General features: G+C 36.0%; 2 protein-coding genes and 1 pseudogene across 4 annotated transcripts; 2 read left to right on the top strand and 1 right to left on the bottom strand.

The window, feature by feature from the left end:
- The first annotated feature begins 399 nt into the window (after positions 1-399).
- Positions 400-3,372, top strand: LOC132173750 ((-)-germacrene D synthase). Of its 3 annotated transcripts, none has more exons than XM_088514545.1 (7): positions 400-525; positions 730-1,015; positions 1,104-1,476; positions 1,576-1,794; positions 1,896-2,031; positions 2,252-2,500; positions 3,079-3,372. In XM_088514545.1, the coding sequence occupies exons 1-7, from the start codon at positions 400-402 to the stop codon at positions 3,370-3,372; spliced, it is 1,683 nt and encodes a 560-aa protein (XP_088370671.1). The 3 variants fall into 3 exon arrangements, with proteins under 3 accessions (XP_088370671.1, XP_059441326.2, XP_088370672.1); XM_059585343.2 differs by having other exon boundaries at positions 400-528; XM_088514546.1 differs by having other exon boundaries at positions 400-528; positions 1,896-2,037.
- Positions 3,373-5,812: 2,440 nt separating this feature from the next.
- On the top strand, positions 5,813-8,971 carry LOC132174523 ((-)-germacrene D synthase-like; annotated as a pseudogene).
- A 3,864-nt stretch (positions 8,972-12,835) lies between these two features.
- Positions 12,836-17,446, bottom strand: LOC132174524 (G-type lectin S-receptor-like serine/threonine-protein kinase At4g27290). Its single transcript, XM_088514530.1, has 7 exons — positions 16,022-17,446; positions 15,741-15,860; positions 14,192-14,352; positions 13,901-14,111; positions 13,558-13,795; positions 13,321-13,471; positions 12,836-13,240 (listed from the first exon to the last, which is right to left on the bottom strand). The coding sequence occupies exons 1-7, from the start codon at positions 17,304-17,306 to the stop codon at positions 12,950-12,952; spliced, it is 2,457 nt and encodes an 818-aa protein (XP_088370656.1). The 5' UTR covers positions 17,307-17,446; the 3' UTR covers positions 12,836-12,949.
- Between the last annotated feature and the right edge of the window lie 1,548 nt (positions 17,447-18,994).

Here is an 18,994-nt window from a genome sequence, read left to right as displayed (position 1 = left end):
AAATAAACTTAATTCAAATAAAAACTGAAAGATAAGATAGAATAAACGACTAACAAAGAAACTTAATATATAAAAGACTAAAAGATAAGATAAGCCTTGAATTCCAATCTACATCATCGGGCCACCCCATTTTGGCCAAGAGCCACTCCTTTTAGTTTTTAATTTCTTATTCTTTTGTTTTTTTAATAGTTTTAATTTTTAAATTTTTTAATAATTAATGAATATTATATTATTTCCTTTAAAAAATTTAATTTTTTATTACGGTTGGACCATCTTAGCCATCCATAGTTCCAAACTACCACATGTAAGCCTCTCCCTTCTATAAATACCTGAGCACGTAAACCTTCTTTCTCTCACACTAAAGGTGCATACTTCAAATATTATTACGAAAAGAGAAAAATGTCTTTTGAAGTTTCCGCAGAAGCTGCTCAATCCCTAAATCCTATGCCAGAAACTAATCGTCGCTCAGCAAATTTTTATCCTAGCATTTGGGGTGACCATTTCCTCGCATATGCTTCTGAGTCAGTGGTAAAAATTTCATCTTCTATTTCGTTAATTATGTTGTTCTCAATTATAGAGGATTTGAAGTTGTTGCATATAATAATAGTAATGTACATAACTTCGTGTATATATATATACACAACATTAATTAGATACACTTAATTTAAAGTTTGTGCATGTCATCTCCCTAAATTGATGATCTAATTATTCTTCGATTTGGTTGTACAGGAAAATGATGAGAATATAAAGCAACAAGTCCGGGAATTGAAGGAAAAAGTGAGGACGATGCTAATCGCTGTGGTTGAGAAGCCTTCACAAAAACTGAAGTTGATCGATGCAATTCAGCGCTTAGGCGTGTCTTACCACTTTGAAAATGAGATTCAAGAAATTTTGCAGCAATTGCACAACAATACTACTCTTCACCACCTTGATGATCATGAAAATAATGATGACCTTTACACTGTTGCTCTCCACTTTCGACTACTTAGACAACATGGTTATTACATTTCTTGTGGTACGTTGTTGTTGTTGTTATTATTATTATTATTATTATTATTATTATTATTATATGACTCATTTAATCTGTTTGCATGGAGAAATAGACAAGTTCGCCAAGTTCATGGACAGCAAAGGGAAGTTCAAGGAATCACTTATGGATGATGCGCAAGGAATGTTGAGCTTGTATGAAGCCGCACATCTCAGAGTGCGTGGGGAAGATATACTTGATGAGGCTCTTGTCTTCACTGCTACACATCTTGAGGTTGTAGCATCCCACTTAAGCCCTACTCTTGCAGCACAAGTAAGCCATGCCTTAAAGCAGCCTATTCGCAAAGGACTGACAAGGTTGGAGGCAAGGCATTACTTTTCTATCTACCAACAAGATGCTTCACATAACAAAGTCCTTCTTACCTTTGCAAAGTTGGATTTCAACCTATTGCAAAAACTGTACCAGAAAGAACTTTCCGACATTACAAGGTTGGGTATCAGGCCATGTAAATTTGTAATAATGGCTTTTACATAAGTGCAGGTTAATTAACATGCAATATATATGATTCTATGAGATTATATTAATAGGTGGTGGAAAGACTTAAACTTTACAAGTAAGCTGCCGTTTATCAGAGACAGAATGGTTGAGTGCTACTTTTGGATATTGGGAGTGTGCTTCGAGGCTGATTATTTCCTTTCCAGGAGGATACTAACCAAAGTTATTGTCATGACCTCCCTTATTGATGACATCTATGATGTGTATGGCACACTTGAGGAACTTGAGCTCTTTACTCAAGCAATTGAGAGGTTGAAATTTACACACTTTCTCATTTTATAACTTTTTGGGTGATATATACCATTTCTTAATTCTATGAAAAGTCCATTCACAGAATCTACCAACTTTGCAGGTGGGATACTGGTGCCATAGATCAACTTCCGGAGTACATGAAAGTGTGTTACCAGGCACTCCTAGACATTTACAGTGAAATGGATCAAAAGATTGGTGAAGGAAGATCATACCGCGTCAAATATGCAAGAGAAGCAGTAAGCGTCATATATATATATATACAAATTTAAAAATTATTTGAGAAAATTACTAAAATATAATCCTTGGGTTTGGGCTTATATCAAATTGATCACTAGCGTAAAAAAATTGAACCCCACTACTCAGTTCAGTCATAATGTTTCCAAATTATTTTCAAGCCTAATGCAAAAATTATCTGCAAAATTTGTTAATCTTATCGTCAATTACTTTTTGTCTCAGATGAAAAATCAAGTTAGAGCTTACTTTCATGAAGCCAAATGGTTACATCAGAAATACATACCAACTGTGGACGAATATATGCACATTGCCATTGTCTCCTCTGGCTACCCACTGTTAGCAACCACATCTTTAGTTGGAATGGGAGATATCGTTACAAAAGACTCCTTCGAGTGGTTGCTTAGTGACCCTAAAGTGGTCAGAGCTTCCTCAGTGATTGCTAGGCTCATGGATGACATTAAGTCACATAAGGTCTTATTTTCTTTCTATTCAATAATTAAGAAAAACTTCATTCCTCATATTTTATCACTTTTTTACCCTTAAACCTTAAAAATTCTCAATTTAGTTTGTCCATCTTTTAAAGTTTTTTTTTTTTTTTTTTTTTCAATTTAAACCCTTTATTAGGATTTTCTGTTAAATCCTAAGGGAGGGGTGTCAAAATTCCCAAAATATTAGGAGAAAAAAATTGCAGGGATTTAACAAAATTTGCAAAAATACCCACACCCGAATCTTTGAAAAAAAGTTTAATATTGTTTTTTTTTTTAAATAATAATAATAATAGGGTTCGTTTGGGAATTTTGACAAGATTTAACAGAAAATCCTAACGGATTGGTGAAATTGAAAAAAATTGAAAAATTGATATATGAAATTGACACTTTTTAAAGGTTAAGGTATGACTGGAAAAGTGATAAAAGATCAAGGATAGTCAGTGGAGTTTTCCCTAATAATTATTGTAACTTGTAAAAACCATTTTTTTATTTTTTATTTTTTCTTTCTTCAATATAACAAACATGTGATGCCCTTCTAACATAATAATTCAATACATTTAGTTTGAACAAAAGAGAGGGCACGTTGCCTCGGCTGTTGAATGTTATATGATACAACACGATGCCACAGAAGAAGAAGCAGTCGAAGAATTACAGAAACAAGTTACAAATGCATGGAAGGATATAAATGAAGAGTGCCTCTACCTAACAACTGTTCCCATGCCCCTTATGATGCCAATTCTCAACCTTGCACGTGTGATTGATGTCATATACAAAGATGAAGATGGTTACACAAATGCTGGGGTTGTGCTTAAAGATTTTGTAGCTTCTTTGCTCGTTGATCCTGTGCCTTTATGAGCATGGACCCCTACATGGATATATGATTTGCAACAACAAGCATTTGAAATTTAATGTTTGCATTCGTACAAGAATAACGAAAAAATGTCTCTATTATATTGTAGAATAATGAAGAAAATGTGCCTGTACTATGCTCTTAGAGCTCCACGCCTTCCTCTAAGAGTATTGGAGGCTGTTGAAAATGACTAGTTTTTCTTTTTATTTTCTTAAAGATGTCATGTAGTGGCGGTTGAAACCCTAATTATATATATCAATAAAGTCATGATCCAGGTTGTAGACCATTGGATTACTTTAATTACTTTATTTTAAATTTCAATTGTATGGGTAATTATTTGACGTTTTTATATATACTATTCAAACATTATTGGTTGTTTTTTTTTTTTTTTTTTTTTGAGAAAATGGCATACGCCATATATTTATTACATAGCTTGCAAAGCAGAGACGTCTGTTTGCAAAAATTCATTAATACATTCCGGTGGGTTATACAACCACACCATATGAACATTATCCTTAAGCGCCATCCTAGCTAAAGCATGAGCCACCTTGTTCCCATCTGGACGTACATATCTCATCTCCCACACCGGAATTGGACATAAAAAGGAGCGTATGTCTGCGGTTAACCAAAGAACATTATTGGTTGTTCTTTGGCTTTTAAGGCTTCAAAATAAGATTGGAGGAACCAGTGATGAATATGCTGCAAGAACCAGTGACAGGGGAAGCAATGGGAGCACTAATGGCAGCATAATTTAGCTGGGAACTGGGGCTTCAAGATATTATACTCGAAGGAGACTCACTTAATGTTGTCAAAGCCATTGGGGAATCGGACACAAATTGGAGGCCTTGTGGACAAATTGTACGTGGACGATACGAAGGCAGTACTTGGTACTCTTAGAAGCTGTAGGATATGTCATGTGAAAAGGGAAGTCAATCAAGCGGCACATGGTCTAGCAAAGGCAACAGTTAGAACTTTCACTGATCTAATTTGGATGGAGGAAACTCCTAGTTGTATTTTTGACATTGTGACGTTAAAGCAAATTGCTCTTTCTATTTAGAGTGGTTTTTCCGCTCTAGATCTTACATGTATTGAAATGAAATCTGAATTATCTTTTCAAAAAATAAAAAATAGATCAAAGGAACTATAGAAGTTTCCCTTTTTGTCCTTTGTTCGTTTTGTTTTGTTTTTTTGAGTATTTTCTAAATGGACAGGAATTTCTTCAAAAACCAGTATGAAGGAAATATCTCTCAACTCATTTAAAATAGTAACAAGTGTTTATAAACATTTAAAAGACAATTTAAATTTAGTCTAAGTTAGTAAACTACTATTAATGACGTTAAGAATTTAATGTGCATGCCTTTTAAATGTTTATAGACACTATTTTAAATGGGTTGAAAGATATTTTCTTCAGGTTTTGAGAAATTTTTTGTCCTTTCTGAATTATGGTTGAAAGAAAGAGTTTTAAGCTGTATGGGAAAAGTATTCTTTTAGAAGGCTTTGTACTCATTAAAAAAGGTCTTAAATTAAACCATAAATTAACAAGTAAGAAGTGTTGGCTGCACCAGAGATTCTTTACATGGTAACCATTATCTGAAAAAAGAACTCTGCTTGCTTGTTTATGTTGACGCCGCTCGATCGTTTTCTTGCAAAATGCAATTTTTGGATGGTGGGAAATTGTTTAGAGGCGGCAGCGCACCCATCGTATTGGATTTTGGGTTTTTTTTCTGTGAAAGTAAATGGGTGCGCCGAACACTGGAATTTTTGGTTTTTTTGTTGTGAATTTTTTGTTTGGAATCTTCACCGGTACTTAAAGCTTCTTTATTGTGGGCTTTGAAAAAACTAATCAGCAATTCACTTCTATAAACACATATCCCATATATAGGGAATGCCCCTAATTGGTTGCTAGGTTTTATAAAACCTAACTACTAATTAAATAATTAACTTACCATAATTAATTAGCTAGGTTAACTTACCTAATTAAATAATTAACTACATAATTAGCTAGGTTAACTTACCTAACCACTAATTAGCTAGGTTAATTATGGTAAGTTAGCTTAGGTTAATGGATCCGGCTTGTATGCTGTAGTTAAAACTACAGCATACATGCTGTTAAAAGATTGAAAGGTGAAGATTTAATTAAAGTAATTGAAGGGTTTAGATCTATCATAATAAATACCAATAAATAGATGAAGTGATGGATGAAAGAGAAAATTAGTATTTATAATGACAGATCTGTGCCCTTCAATTAATTTAGTTAAATCATCACCCTTCAATTTTTTTAACAGCGTGTATGCTGTAGTTTTAATTACAGCATACAAGCCAGATCCTAGGTTAATTATGGTAAGTTAATTATTTAATTAGTAGTCAGGTAAGTTAACCTAGCTAATTATTTAATTAACTTATGCTTGATTCATTTTATGTGAATGCTTGGATCGTGAAGTAGATATGTTTACCAAGTTCAAGGACAACAACGGAAATTTCAAGGAATCACTTGTCAATGATGCTCAAGGAATGTTAAGCTTGTATGAAGCCACACATCTGAGGGTGCATGGGGAAGATACATTAGATGAAGCACTTGTCTTCACTACCACACATCTTGAGTCGATAGCATCCCACTTAAGCCCTCCTCTTGCAACACAAGTAAGCCATGCCATAAAGCAGCCTATTCGCCAAGGACTACCAAGGTTAGAGGCAAGGCATTACTTTTCTATCTACCAACAAGACGCTTCACATTATAAGTTCTTCTTACTTTCGCAAAGTCTGAAATTACATGGTTAGTTATTCAACCATGACATAGTTGGAAGAGTGAGCAGCTTGTACATAACTCTAGGTTGACAATATGATTATGGTAAATTATGTTTATAGGTGGTGGAAGGACTTAAACTTTTCGAGGGAGCTACCCTTTATAAGAGACAGAGTAGTTGAGTGCTACTTCTGGATATTGGGAGTTTACTTCGAGCCCGAATATCTTCTTGCTAGAAGGATTCTAACCAAAGTGATAGCCATAACCTCTGTTATTGATGATATCTATGATGTGTACGGGACACTTGAAGAGCTTGAGCTCTTGACTGAAGCAATCGAGAGACTGAAGCAATCGAGAGGTTGAAATATGTGAAAAACTTTCTCTTTTTTTCCACTGTTATATTAATTGGAAAATTCAATTCATAGAATCTACCCACTTTACAAGTGGGATATTAGTGCCATAGATCAACTTCCAGAGTATATGGTAAATTATGTTTAATAGGTGGTGGAAAGACTTAAACTTTACAAGTAAGCTGCCGTTTATCAAAGACAGAATGGTTGAGTGCTACTTTTGGATATTGGAAGTGTGCTTCAAGGCTGATTATTTCCTTTCTAGGAGGATACTAACCAAAGTTTTTGTCATGACCTCCCTTATTGATGACATCTATGATGTGTATGGCACACTTGAGGAACTTGAGCTCTTTACGTACTCAAGCAATTGAGAGGTTGAAATTTACACACTTTCTCATTTTATAACTTTTTGGGTGATATATACCATTTCTTAATTCTATGAAAAGTCCATTCATAGAATCTGCCAACTTTACAGGTGGGAAATTGATGCCACAGATCAACTTCCTGAGTACATGAAAGTGTGTTACCAAGCACTCCTAGACATTTACAGTGAAATGGATCAAAAGATTGGCGAAGGAAGATCGATCATACCGCGTCAAATATGCAAGAGAAGCAGTAAGTGTCATATATATATATACAAATTTAAAAGATTATTTGAGAAAATTACTAAACTATATTAATCCTCGGGTTTGGGCTTATATCAAATTGATCACAAGCGTAAAAAAAACGAACCCCAATACTCAGTTCAATCATAATGTTTCCAAATTATTTTCAAGCCTAATGTAATTAAAAATTAACTTCAAAATTTTTTTAATCTTATCGTAAATTATTTTTGGTCTCAGATGAAAAATCAAGTTAGAGCTTACTTTCATGAAGCCAAATGGTTACATCAGAAATACATACTAACTGTGGACGAATATATGCACGTACACTGCCATAATCTCATCTGCCTACCCACTGTTAGCAATCACATCCTTAGTTGGAATGGGAGATATCGTTACAAAAGACTCCTTCGAGTGGTTGCTTAGTGACCCTAAAGTGGTCAGAGCTTCATCGGTGATTGCTAGGCTCATGGATGACATGAAGTCACATATGGTCTTATATATTTTCTTTCTATACAATAATTAGGAAAAACTTCACTTATCATTCTTGATATTTTATCACTTTTGTACCCTTAAATTTTTAAAAATGTCAATTTAGTTTGTCCATCTTTCAATTTTTTTTTTTTATTATTTTTTTTCAATTTAAACCCTCTACTTGGATTTTTTTGTTAAATCCTCAGGCAGGGGTTTCAAAATTCCTAAAATACTTCTCTTTTTTATTAGGAGAAAAAAATTTCAAGGATTTAAGCGTTGGTCATGATTTAACAGAATTTGCAAAAATATCTACACCTGAATCTTTGAAGAAAAAAAATTAACAAAATATAGGGTTAGTTTGGGAATTTTGACAGGATTTAACGGCAAATCATAACGGATGAGTGAAATTGAAAAAAAAAATTGGATGATGGATACACTAAATTGACACTTTTTAAAATTTAAGTGTAACTGCGAATGTAATAAAAGATTAATGGTAGTAAGTGAAGTTTTTCCTAATAATTATTGTAATTTGTAGGGAAAACTTCACAAAGAACCCCTGAACTACCGCGCGTTTTGAGAAAAACTCTCTAAATTTCAAAAACTCTAAATTTTACACTGCAAACTTTCAATTTGATGCAATTTACCCCCCCCCCCCCCGCGCGCGCGGTCAGTTCTTACCGTTAAACCCTAACGGAAATCCCTAAAAGACAAAATTACAGTTCAATTTTCGTTTTTTTTTTTTAAAAAAAAAAAAAAGGGGTCACAAGGTGGCCCAAACGTGGGTCACCTTGTGATTTTTTTTAATAATTTTTTTAAAAAAATTTAATTTGAAATTATGGGTGAATTTGAAATTTTATAAAAAATATCAGGGGTATAATGATCATTTTATAGCATTTAATGTTAAATATTGACAAAATGGGGTAAATTATATCAAATTGAAAGTTCAGTGGATGAAATTGAGAATTTTTTAAATTTATAGGGGTCTTCTCAAAACGTATGGTAGTTCAGAAGTTTAAACTACTGAGGTTTTCCCTAATTTGTAAAACCCCAATTTTATATTTCTTTAATTTAACAAACATGTGATGCCCTTCGATCTAACATAATAATCCAATACATTTAGTTTGAGCAAAAGAGAGGGCACGTTGCCTCAGCTGTTGAATGTTATATGATACAACACGATGCCACAGAAGAAGAAGCAATCGAAGAATTACAGAAACAATCGAAGAATTACAGAAACAAGTTACAGATGCATGGAAGGATATAAACGAAGAGTGCCTCTACCCAACAACTGTTCCCATGCCCCTTGTGATGCCAATTCTCAACCTTGCACGTGTGATTGATGTCATATAAGGATGGATCGAGATGGTTACACAAATGCTGGGGTTGTGCTCAAAAATTTGTAGCTTCTTTGCTCGTTGATCATGTGCCCTTATGAGCATGGACCCCTACATGGATGGTTTGCAACAGCAAGCATTTGAAATGGTTGCATTCGTACAAGAATAAGGAAAATGTGCCAGCTCTATTTTACTCTTAGAGGTCCACGTATTCCTCTAAGAGTATTGGGGGCTGTTGAAAATGACTAGTTTTTTCTGTTTATTTTCTTAAAGATATGTCATGTAGTTGCGGTTGGAATCTAAAATAAAGTAATAAAGTAATCCAATTGTCTACAACCTGGATCACTTTATTGATATATTAATTGAGAAATGCTACACCTCAAACCGCGTTACCGGATCCAAGCCGATGGCGTCTTCAGAGCAAAACTTCCTCCGGATCCAAACCACCGCCGCTTCCGAACCCAGTCAACCAACACCGGTGAGAGCTCAAAGAGGGAGAAATAGAGAGACGGAGCGTTTGAGAGAGGGAGAAAATGGCGAGAGGGAGAAATGCACTGGAGGGAAGAGGAGAAAAATGAAGAAACAAAAAGTTTTGGCTGATAGTGGAGAGAGAAGGTGGTGTAGGAAGGGAAAAAGACAAAACAAAAAAAATTTGATGCCACGTAGACATTTATGGCCGAAAGACGGCCTTTTTATTGAGGTGTAGCATTTCTCAATTAATATATCAATAAAGTGATCCAGGCTGTAGACCATTGGATTACTTTATTACTTTATTTTAGATTTCAACTCTGTGGGCAAGTATTTGACTTATTTATACTATTCAAACATTAATGGTTGTTCTTTGACTTTTAAGGCTTCAAAATTAGATTAGAGGAACTATACAAGTTTCCCTTTTTTACCCTTTTTTTTTTTTTTTTTTTTTTTTTTATAAAATCCACTTAACTCTCTCAAACTACTACCCCAATGACAATCTACCATTTAAAGTATCAATTACATAATTTACCTCACAAACTACCAAAACAATGACAATGTACCTCCCAATACTAGTAAAGTAAGGAAATTACTCCTATATAATTTTCAATAAGACAAAAATACCCTTAAAATTTTGAAAAATAAATAAATAAATTTTAGTATTTTTGTTTTTATTTTAATAAGGGTAATTTCGTCATTTTGTTAAAAGTATGAGTACATTGTTATTGTTTTGGTAGTTTAGGGTGTAAATTGTCACAATTGATAGTTTGGGGGTAGATTGTCATTAGAATGGTAGTTTAAGGGGGTTTTCTGAGTATTTTCTTTTTGAACGGAAATCTGAGGATTTCATTGATTAAAGATGGCAGACATAAAGCTCTTACAGAGCAGAGTAAAAAGTTTTTATAGCACAAAGCATAAAGTTCTGCAAAAATCATAGTCACATGCTATGCGTTACAAAGTCATAGTTACAAACAAAAATTCTCACAATCAGGTACTATCTATGACTTCAATCTTCCGCTAACCCATGTACAAATACAGTTAAAGAGCAGATCTATTCCGAGTAGACTAGATCTAAGACATGAGTAACTAAATTTCTTTAAAAAAATTATTTAAACCGGTCGTGAGAGATAACCCCTCACACCTAATTATTCATCATCACTCATAAGGGCAGATCTAGAGAAAAGAAACCTCTTATTCAAAACAAAAAACACAAACAAATAACCAACAAGCAGCGGCAGCGGCCGGGGAGGAGATGAATGACAAAACACGGTGGATAGGGGTGGGCAAAAACCCACCCAACCCGCAGACCAGACCAGACCCGACCTGACTAGCACCAACCCGAACCGCCCCGCCCCGCGCGGTTTTTATGTTTATTTTTGCGGGTTTGGGTAGGATTTACCCAACCTGTGCGGGGCGGGTTGCGGGTATATGGATTTATTTCTTGCGGGTACCTGCCCTGCCCCGATCCTACCCGCATGAGTATAAAACCAAAAAACCCTAACCCTAAGTTCCTAACTCTCTCACTCTCTATTATGTTTTCTGCCGCCGCTCTCCCTCCTTCCTCTCTCTCGTCTCTATTGCTCTCTCTCTCTCGCCTCTATTGCTCTCTCTCTCTCGCTCTCTCTAGTCTCTATAGTCTGCTCTCTCTCTGTCTCTCGTCTACTCTAGTCTCTATAGTCTGCTCTCTCTCTGTCTCTCGTCTACGCCGCCGCTCCACATCCTTAGACCACGGGCTGCTGCGCCGCTCCCTCTTCCACAGACCACGATCCAGGTTTTTCTCTCTCTCTAGACCTCTTTCATAAATGGATCTGATGTTGGGTTGTTCAATAAATAAATTTTCTTTTTCATTGTTTATAGGTTTGTTTTTTGGAGTTCTATATAACTTCTGTTGTTGGGTTGTGAGAAGAAAGAAACAAAGGAGAAGAAAATGGAGAAGAAAGAAACATAAACGAAAATGGAGGAGAAGAAAGAATCCCGCACAACCCGCAACAACCCACCCCGCCCCGAACCCGCGCGGATATTGTTTATTTTCTCAGGTGACAGGTTAGAATTTTCAGAACCCGCAGTGTGCGGGGCGGGTGAGAAAAATGCCGATACCCGCCCCACCCTAACCCGTGCCCACCCCTAACGGTAGAAGGTGGACGGACAAATAGCGGAGAGGCCGAAGTTGCTGATGTAGTCGGAGAATAGTTACAAACATACAACAACAAAAAAAAAAGGGAAAGGGGGAGGGTAGGAGCGGGGAGTAGAAGGAGAAAGGGAGAGGATTTGCTCCCTCTTCCTCTCAAAACTGTTTTCTGAGTATTTTCTTAATTATGTTTGAATGAAAGAATTTCAAGTTGTATGGGAAAATTTTTCTTGGGAAAAATTCACTTTACCCCCCTGAAGTTTCAGGAGTTTTTCAATTTGAACCCCAAAGTTTAAAAATTGGCAATGTACCCCCCTAATGTTTAAAAATTTTTCAATTTAATCCTTCCGTTACTAATTTCCGTCAAATTGGACGGAAATCTATGAAATTACGTAAATACCCTCAGGCTTTTTTTTTTAATCTCCGTCCAATTTATCGGAAATTAGTAACGGAAGATTTAAATTGAAAATTTTTGAAACATTAGAGAGGTACATTGCCAATTTTTAAACTTTGAGATTCAAATTGAAAAACTCCTGAAACTTCAAGGGAGGTAAAGTAAATTTTCCCCATTTTTCTTTAAAAAGGCTATGTACTCGTAAAAAAAGGTCTTAAACCATAAATTAACATTTAAGAAGTACTGTTAGCTGCACCAGATTCTTTTACATGGTAACCATTATCTGAAAAAAGCACTCTGGTTGCAAAATGCAGAGTCAGTTTTTACATGCAAACACTAGGTTTTTTTCATTATTTCTCTATATAAGGATGTCTTTGGATGCTTGAAGACCAAGCGTACGCCTTCAGAGAGTTTTACATTGTTGCTTAGCTTCATTCTTGTTGTGCACCAATATATAGAGTTTCGATTTCTAGCTTCCGTTGCTATCTCTCTTGGACTTGGTTTGTTCAAACCACAAGTATTTCTTGCAAATCAACTTGAAGTTTACCCGATGGGTCAGTAAGGATTCCAAATAAAGAAGATTGGCCAGTGAGGAACTGGAGCTGCCATAAGTAGGAAGCACCCTGCGAATTGATGGGGACTGTTTGGTTTTACTTATGACCTATTCACCGGATGAACCCTGTGTCGTGAGTACACTTATTAGTATTGAGTCTCATATTGAAAAAATATAAAGAAAAATAGTACTTAATATACTTAAGTGAACCCAAGCGAAAAAGCTTAGGCTTTTGGGCTAGAGTGATGTTCAAATATGTATATTAATGTACTTTTGGTAAAAACTTCATAACCGTTTTATCTCCCAACACCTTGAATCAAACTTCAATTCATTTTAGGCCAGAAGCTTCATGTTGTAAATCACAAGAATTGCAATGCTCCATTTGTAGTTCAATAAGCTATTCCACGCCGCAGCACATATGATTAAAACTTATATAGTTCCTTAAATTCAAATATATATCAATATAGTACTAATGATCATCACTATTCTGGATAGATGGATGAAGCAGGACCAGAAACTGAAGTAAACAATCCTCATCGAGCCTCCAGTAATGTAATGGTGATTTCGTTGGTTGAAGATATATCATGCTTACTTGGTGAATCCTTTTCTAGAAAGCAACCGGGTTCTTTGGGCTGCGGCAATGCAGTACTCTCACTGCTCAACATTAAAACAACAGATGACATGCTCGGCCTATCCTCAGGACGCTGCTGCACACATAAGAGACTAACATGGATGCAACGCAACACTTCTGATGAAGAGTGTGTGGCCTCTAAGCAAGCATCAACCAGTTCCAATGGCCTGCCTTCTTTCCACAGTCTCCATGCCTGAAGAAAGATATTGAAACTTATAAGTCGTTACTGTTTGGTTCTGAAAAGAATTCAAACTCTTATAATTTGAGACTTACATATCCTATGAGGTTAATGTTGAGATCTTGATGATACAGTCCTCTACTTTTCTTCCCGCTTACTATCTCTAGCAACAAGATGCCAAAGCTAAAAATGTCTGATTTTGTTGAGAATAGTCCATCAAAAGCATATTCTGGTGCCATATAGCCGCTGCATAATATCATTAGTTAGAAAAAGAACACATTAATAAGAAAAGATAAATGATTTATAGATATAACTTATTCATATATACTTACTAAGTTCCAACTACTCTGTTTGTATTTCCTTCTGTTTGATCCCCTCTGAAAGTTCTAGCCATGCCAAAGTCTGAAATTTTAGGATTCATTTCACTATCAAGTAAAATGTTACTTGCCTTGAGATCTCTATGAACAATCCTCAATCTAGAATCTTGGTGAAGATAGAGAAGTCCCCGAGCAATCCCGCATATGATTTGGAAGCGCTTAGGCCAATCCAATACTTTACCCCTTATTTGATCTGGCAAGGTTTCAATTCATGTTAATGTAACATTCTCAAATTCTCAACCAACAAAAGTTAAAGGAAATTAGTAACAGAATTACATAGTTTCTGGGAGATCCACACCAAAAATGAAATGGTCCAAGCTCTTATTTGGCATGTATTCATAAACCAACATTTTCTCTTCTCCCTCAATGCAACAACCAAGAAGCCTAACAAGATTTCGATGCTGAAGTTTTGCAATCAATATTACTTCATTTTTGAACTCATTCAGTCCCTGTCCAGAGATCTTTGAAAGCCGCTTCACAGCTATTTCTTGTTCATTTACTAGTACTCCCTGAAAATTAACATTTGCAAAATTATTGCAAAAATTTGAATAGCAAAGTACATCTCTGTGACTTATTGTTGTAAATTTACCTTGTATACAGGTCCAAAACCACCTTCCCCAAGCCTGTTGTTGGGTGAAAAGTCATTAGTGGCTCTAGCAATTGTGAATAGGTCCAACACTTGAAGCTCCATGTCTTCCCCTTGGCCGCCTACGCTATTTTGAACAATTATTCCATTTTTCTTTGTTTCCTCTGATATTGGGAAAAGTATTAATGTTAATTCACAATGTGCAATTAACTTAAGCTAAGAAGAATTATGATATATATTTAGATTTAGAGTGTTGTTAAGTTGTTAGGGGTACTATATTTCTGCTACAATGATGTGGCTGTCCATAATTAGTGAAATGATTAAGCAAAAAATCTAACTTGTCAATTTAGTTAATTAGTAGATGACTTGTTGTAACGTGCCGACTTAAATAATAAGTCAAGAAATGGAATATTCACATATTCCACGTGGCACTACTATAGCGACTTGCGACCATCCAACATACAGAAATTGTATAAATCTTTTTCTTTTCTTTTTTTGCCTCCCTTTTTGAAACTACAAATTCATCTTCCAAAAGAAATAACTAAACACCGGAGTATTTAACTAAACTGACATCTTTAAGGTTAATTATCCTTGTTAATTAATTTCAGGGGCATTACACAACATGCAGCTAAAAACTTTAACTGTTTACGTTAAAAACCCATCATTTGCACGAGAATATACCTAGTGCTCTCTATTTTTCTCCACAACCGTACCACAATAAAACTTCAATTTAACTATCATAATTACTTCCCAACATCCTCCAAGTATTATACTAATATGTATAGAATTTTAAAAAAGGAATGAGAGCAAAGTGAATATGAGGATTATACTTCATTATATCCTTAAGTGAAAAAATAGGACTGAGGGCCCGTTTGGGAGTGCGATTTCAATAAGTGCGATTTTAAAAATTACATTTTTAAAAATTGCATTTTTGAAATCTCTACTTTTTAAAATCGCATAGGCGTTTGGTAAAGCATGTTAAGAAGTACTTTTTTAATCAATTGAATGTTTGGATAACATTAGCATATAATTGCGGTTTCATGGCCAAATAGGTAAATATTGCGCCAAATATTGTTTTAAGGGAAATCGTGATTTTGGCTTAAATTCGCACTTTTTTAAATAAGCACCCCTTAGTCAGCTTATAGAAATCGCAGATTTTTCTACGATTTTAAAATTTGCGTTTTTAAAATCGCAATCCCAAACACTCCAACATTGCGATTTTGTTTAAAAACGCAGATTATTTTTTTTAAAATGCACTCCTAAACGGACCCTGAGTTATTAGTCTCCTCTACACGCACAACAATGTTTTCTTGTGCACTTAGAAGTTCTAAGTTAGAACATCCACAGAAGAGACATCATGACAACAAAAAGCTTTTCCTATAACAATAAAGATGTCATTCTCTTACTTGATCTACACATGCTATGGAGGAAGAGCAGATATATTTCAAAAAAAAATCTAACATATACTTCATATATATATTCTATGAAGTTGGAGGAAGACATTAAGGCCACCTACTTTGCATATATAGGTGGTAAGAGCAAGTAATTGTACCTTTCAAGTTTTTCCTGCTTCTGCGAATGAAATAGCTAAGTAAGAGCACTCCTGATACAATAGCAATGGAAGCTACAACTACCACTACTGCTATCTTCTTCTTATGGCCATATTCTTTCTCTTCAGATTAGATTCAGAAGCAGCAATGCAAATTCAGCCAAAAGTCAAAGGGCAACTAAAAATATTCAACAAAAAACAGAAAACAAAAAACAAAAGAAAAGGGAAAAAAAAAATGGAGATGATAATCAGGATCAGCTTCCTGCAAAAAATGAAGCTCATACCAAGTTGTGAAGCATGCATTCGAATATATAGATCTTGCCCACCAGTATCAAACTTTCTGATATCTAGTAGATCACCAAACCAGAGGGCGCAGCCACTACCTTCTCCTGTGATATTTGTGTTGGTATAAGCCACACAAGAACAGTTGTTCAAGCATTTTCCCCGGCATTCCTTGAGATTCATACTTCTGTTCACCCATGAGTGTGTAGTATCTGGGAGTTTCAAGCCTACAAATCTGAGAAACCCATGTTTATGTTTATCCTGGCAGCTCAACGGTTTGTTGCGTACACATCCTTGAGTCCAGTCCATCAATTCCCATTTCTCTTGTGACTTTGGCTTGAATCCTTTAAGACATTGGCAGACCGGAGACTCACTCAAGATACAACTTCCATAGGCACCACAAACGTTATAATCGTCACAGAGGTCTTTAGGCAATGATGAGTATAGCTTCCAATTCTTCTCTGCTTCTATCCATATCCAGCGTTGAAGGTGATAGCTGCTTTGGTTCAGAACTATTCTTGAGATAACCGACTTGTTTTTGAGATAGAAAGCGTAGTAGACCTCATCGTCGTTGATGACAAACTTGAATTCAAACACCGGATTTGGCCTTAATTCCGGTGACCCACTGACTCGAATGCCATTCCAAGGGCCCGTGCGACTGTATTTCTCTGAGCCTTTCCACATAACTGCTTCCGGGAAATTATGAAGTTCCACCCCAAAACTGAAGTCTCCAGGAGACGGATCATCCCAGTTTTTCCACGCTGTCAATCTCCGATTAAGCCGTCTCCTCAAATCCCACCCATGCTTCGATCCTGGTAATGATGTATCAGATGGATAGTCAAAGCTCTGCCACAAGTAGTCTTCTTCCGAATTGGCATTTTTCCCATCTGTCACGACAAGATTGCCGGAATCTAAGAGTTGTAAGAACGGCTGCTGAGGTTGTCTCGAAGAGCTTGTCGACCAAACAATCGTCTTGTTCTGTCTGAGGAGGAGTAGACTGCCTGTGTTGTTTATCATCAAAATCCCAGATGAGTCGTTGATTGGGTTGACTCTGTTTGCAACCCAAACAACAGTTGTCACTGGGATATTCTTGTACCACATTCCCAGATAGCGATTCTTGGAACTTCCAGGACTGAAGAAACCAAGTTCAAAGCTTCCTTCTCTGGAGACTAGGGTCTCGCCATCACTTAAGGATTGGGTTGAAGCAATGCTGTCTATACCAAAGGAGGCCTTCAAGAAGAAAAATAGTAAATTTGGAATAAGAACCAAAGAAGAATGAATGTCCATTGATTTCTAGTTCTAGAGCTCTTTCATTCCTAATTGCAGGTTGGAGTTTTCTTTTTTGGGCAGATTGGAAAGCAGTTGGGGAGGTGGTCGGACTATTTATGACGAATTTATATGGGCATAGACTACAACTCTACAAGGCTGTTGACTTATATGGATGTCTGCCAAAAGGCCAGACCTGGGGCTGGGCTTTTTCCTAAACATCATCCACAGATTCAATCTTGTTCGATTGTTTATGGAAAGTTTTTCACATAAAAATGGAAGAGTACCCTTTTGTGCAGTTTTTTCTTTTTTCCTTTCTAACCAATACAGGGAAAAGAGGGAAAGAGGCTACACGTACGCAAGAGTTTACAGACAAAGGGAAATTACAAGGCACAGCGCTAGCGCTGCCCATTTTGCTGCATAGTGCACATAAAAAGGAGTCTCGAATAACAAAAGAGTAAATTTGGAATAATAGACATAAAAGGAAGAGTACCTTTTATTTTTTTAAGCAAGCAGGAGAAAGGAAAATTATACACGAGAATTAATGCATCTAAAAGTAAAATTAGATGCAGCTCAGACTGAGATTATGTGAGTAAGAACTTGACAGTACTTCCAAGGATTTCAATAGAAATCCGCACAAGAAGCGACAAAGTGAGAGGGAGATACTGATAAGTTGGGATTGAAATCTTCATTCTAAATTGCTATGAAACTCAGTTGTTCAAATGAATTTTGAAATGTTAAGTCACAAAAGTTTCTGTAAATTCTCTCGCATGTGCCGTTCAAATTGCTAAATAAATTTTGAACTAATCGGTCATTAAGGGAAGCATTTAGAAGGGCTGTTGACTTGCACGGATATATATCTTCCAAAAGACTAGGTCAAGTCCCAGTATGGTCTACATCACTTAAGACGCTCACCTAAATTCATTATTGCAACTAAATCTCAGTCCACTGGACACCCCAGCAATGCCTTGTATTGCAATTAAACCGATAAGGATGCCAGTATGGGGTGCCCAGTTATTTATTCCGATGTGTAAGTTTCATGTGAACTCCCTCGCATGTGTCGTTTAATTGGTTATCAATTTGAGCAAAAAATTGCTGGAGATCTTTTATCTTGTCAACCCGTTTCAGCAACCTTGTTAGCCTAGTAACAGCGGCTCATTGTTGGCCCAATTATTTTTCATCGTACGGACATTATCTGACTAACATGTCTATGTTATTCATCACCATCGATGCTAGACACCGTGCAAAACCGGCCACCGCATTGATGCCGAATGTTGGGCACCATGCCGATGCTGGCTACCATGCCAAAGTTATCGCTTTGCTGTCATTTGCGACCACAAGGTTCACCCTGGCCATATAAAGAATCATATGAATTTGCAATCAGACATACAAATTTTTTTGGGGACATGTCACATAAGATAAAGGGAAAGGGAATTCAAACTATGGTCGCTTCATGATGGAGGTGTGGTTCCAGCCATGCAATTTTATGGTATATTCTATGCCCATATAAATTCTCCATTAATAGTCCCACCGTACCACCCCACCTGCTTTCCCTCAGTGCCCAAGAGGGTTCCCAAGACCATGTTTTGGGATATGCGTAATCAAAATGTTCAATTGCAACCTTTAAATGCATTTCTAGTGTCAAAAAAATTCTAAATTTATAGTATGCATTATAGAAGGTACTATTCTAAAATTGTTCAAAGAAAAAC

This window comes from Corylus avellana, chromosome 3, assembly GCF_965113065.1.
Source record: "Corylus avellana chromosome 3, dhCorAvel1.hap1.2, whole genome shotgun sequence".
Classification (NCBI taxonomy): domain Eukaryota; kingdom Viridiplantae; phylum Streptophyta; class Magnoliopsida; order Fagales; family Betulaceae; genus Corylus; species Corylus avellana.
Note: the sequence above shows the minus strand (reverse complement) of the source record. Positions and strands in the feature narration are given on the sequence as shown.

Excerpts from the sequence above, each read along its gene's own strand:
- LOC132173750 (XM_088514546.1), top strand. The coding sequence starts at position 400 with ATGTCTTTTGAAGTTTCCGCAGAAGCTGCTCAATCCCTAAATCCTATG. Across the intron at positions 1,016-1,103 it reads TGGTTATTACATTTCTTGTG|ACAAGTTCGCCAAGTTCATG; the intron begins GTACGTTGTTGT and ends ATGGAGAAATAG. Across the intron at positions 2,501-3,078 it reads ATGACATTAAGTCACATAAG|TTTGAACAAAAGAGAGGGCA; the intron begins GTCTTATTTTCT and ends CAATACATTTAG.
- LOC132174524 (XM_088514530.1), bottom strand. The coding sequence starts at position 17,306 with ATGGACATTCATTCTTCTTTGGTTCTTATTCCAAATTTACTATTTTTC. Across the intron at positions 13,796-13,900 it reads CTTGGACCATTTCATTTTTG|ATCAAATAAGGGGTAAAGTA; the intron begins GTGTGGATCTCC and ends AAACCTTGCCAG. Across the intron at positions 13,472-13,557 it reads AACAGAGTAGTTGGAACTTA|CGGCTATATGGCACCAGAAT; the intron begins GTAAGTATATAT and ends GATATTATGCAG.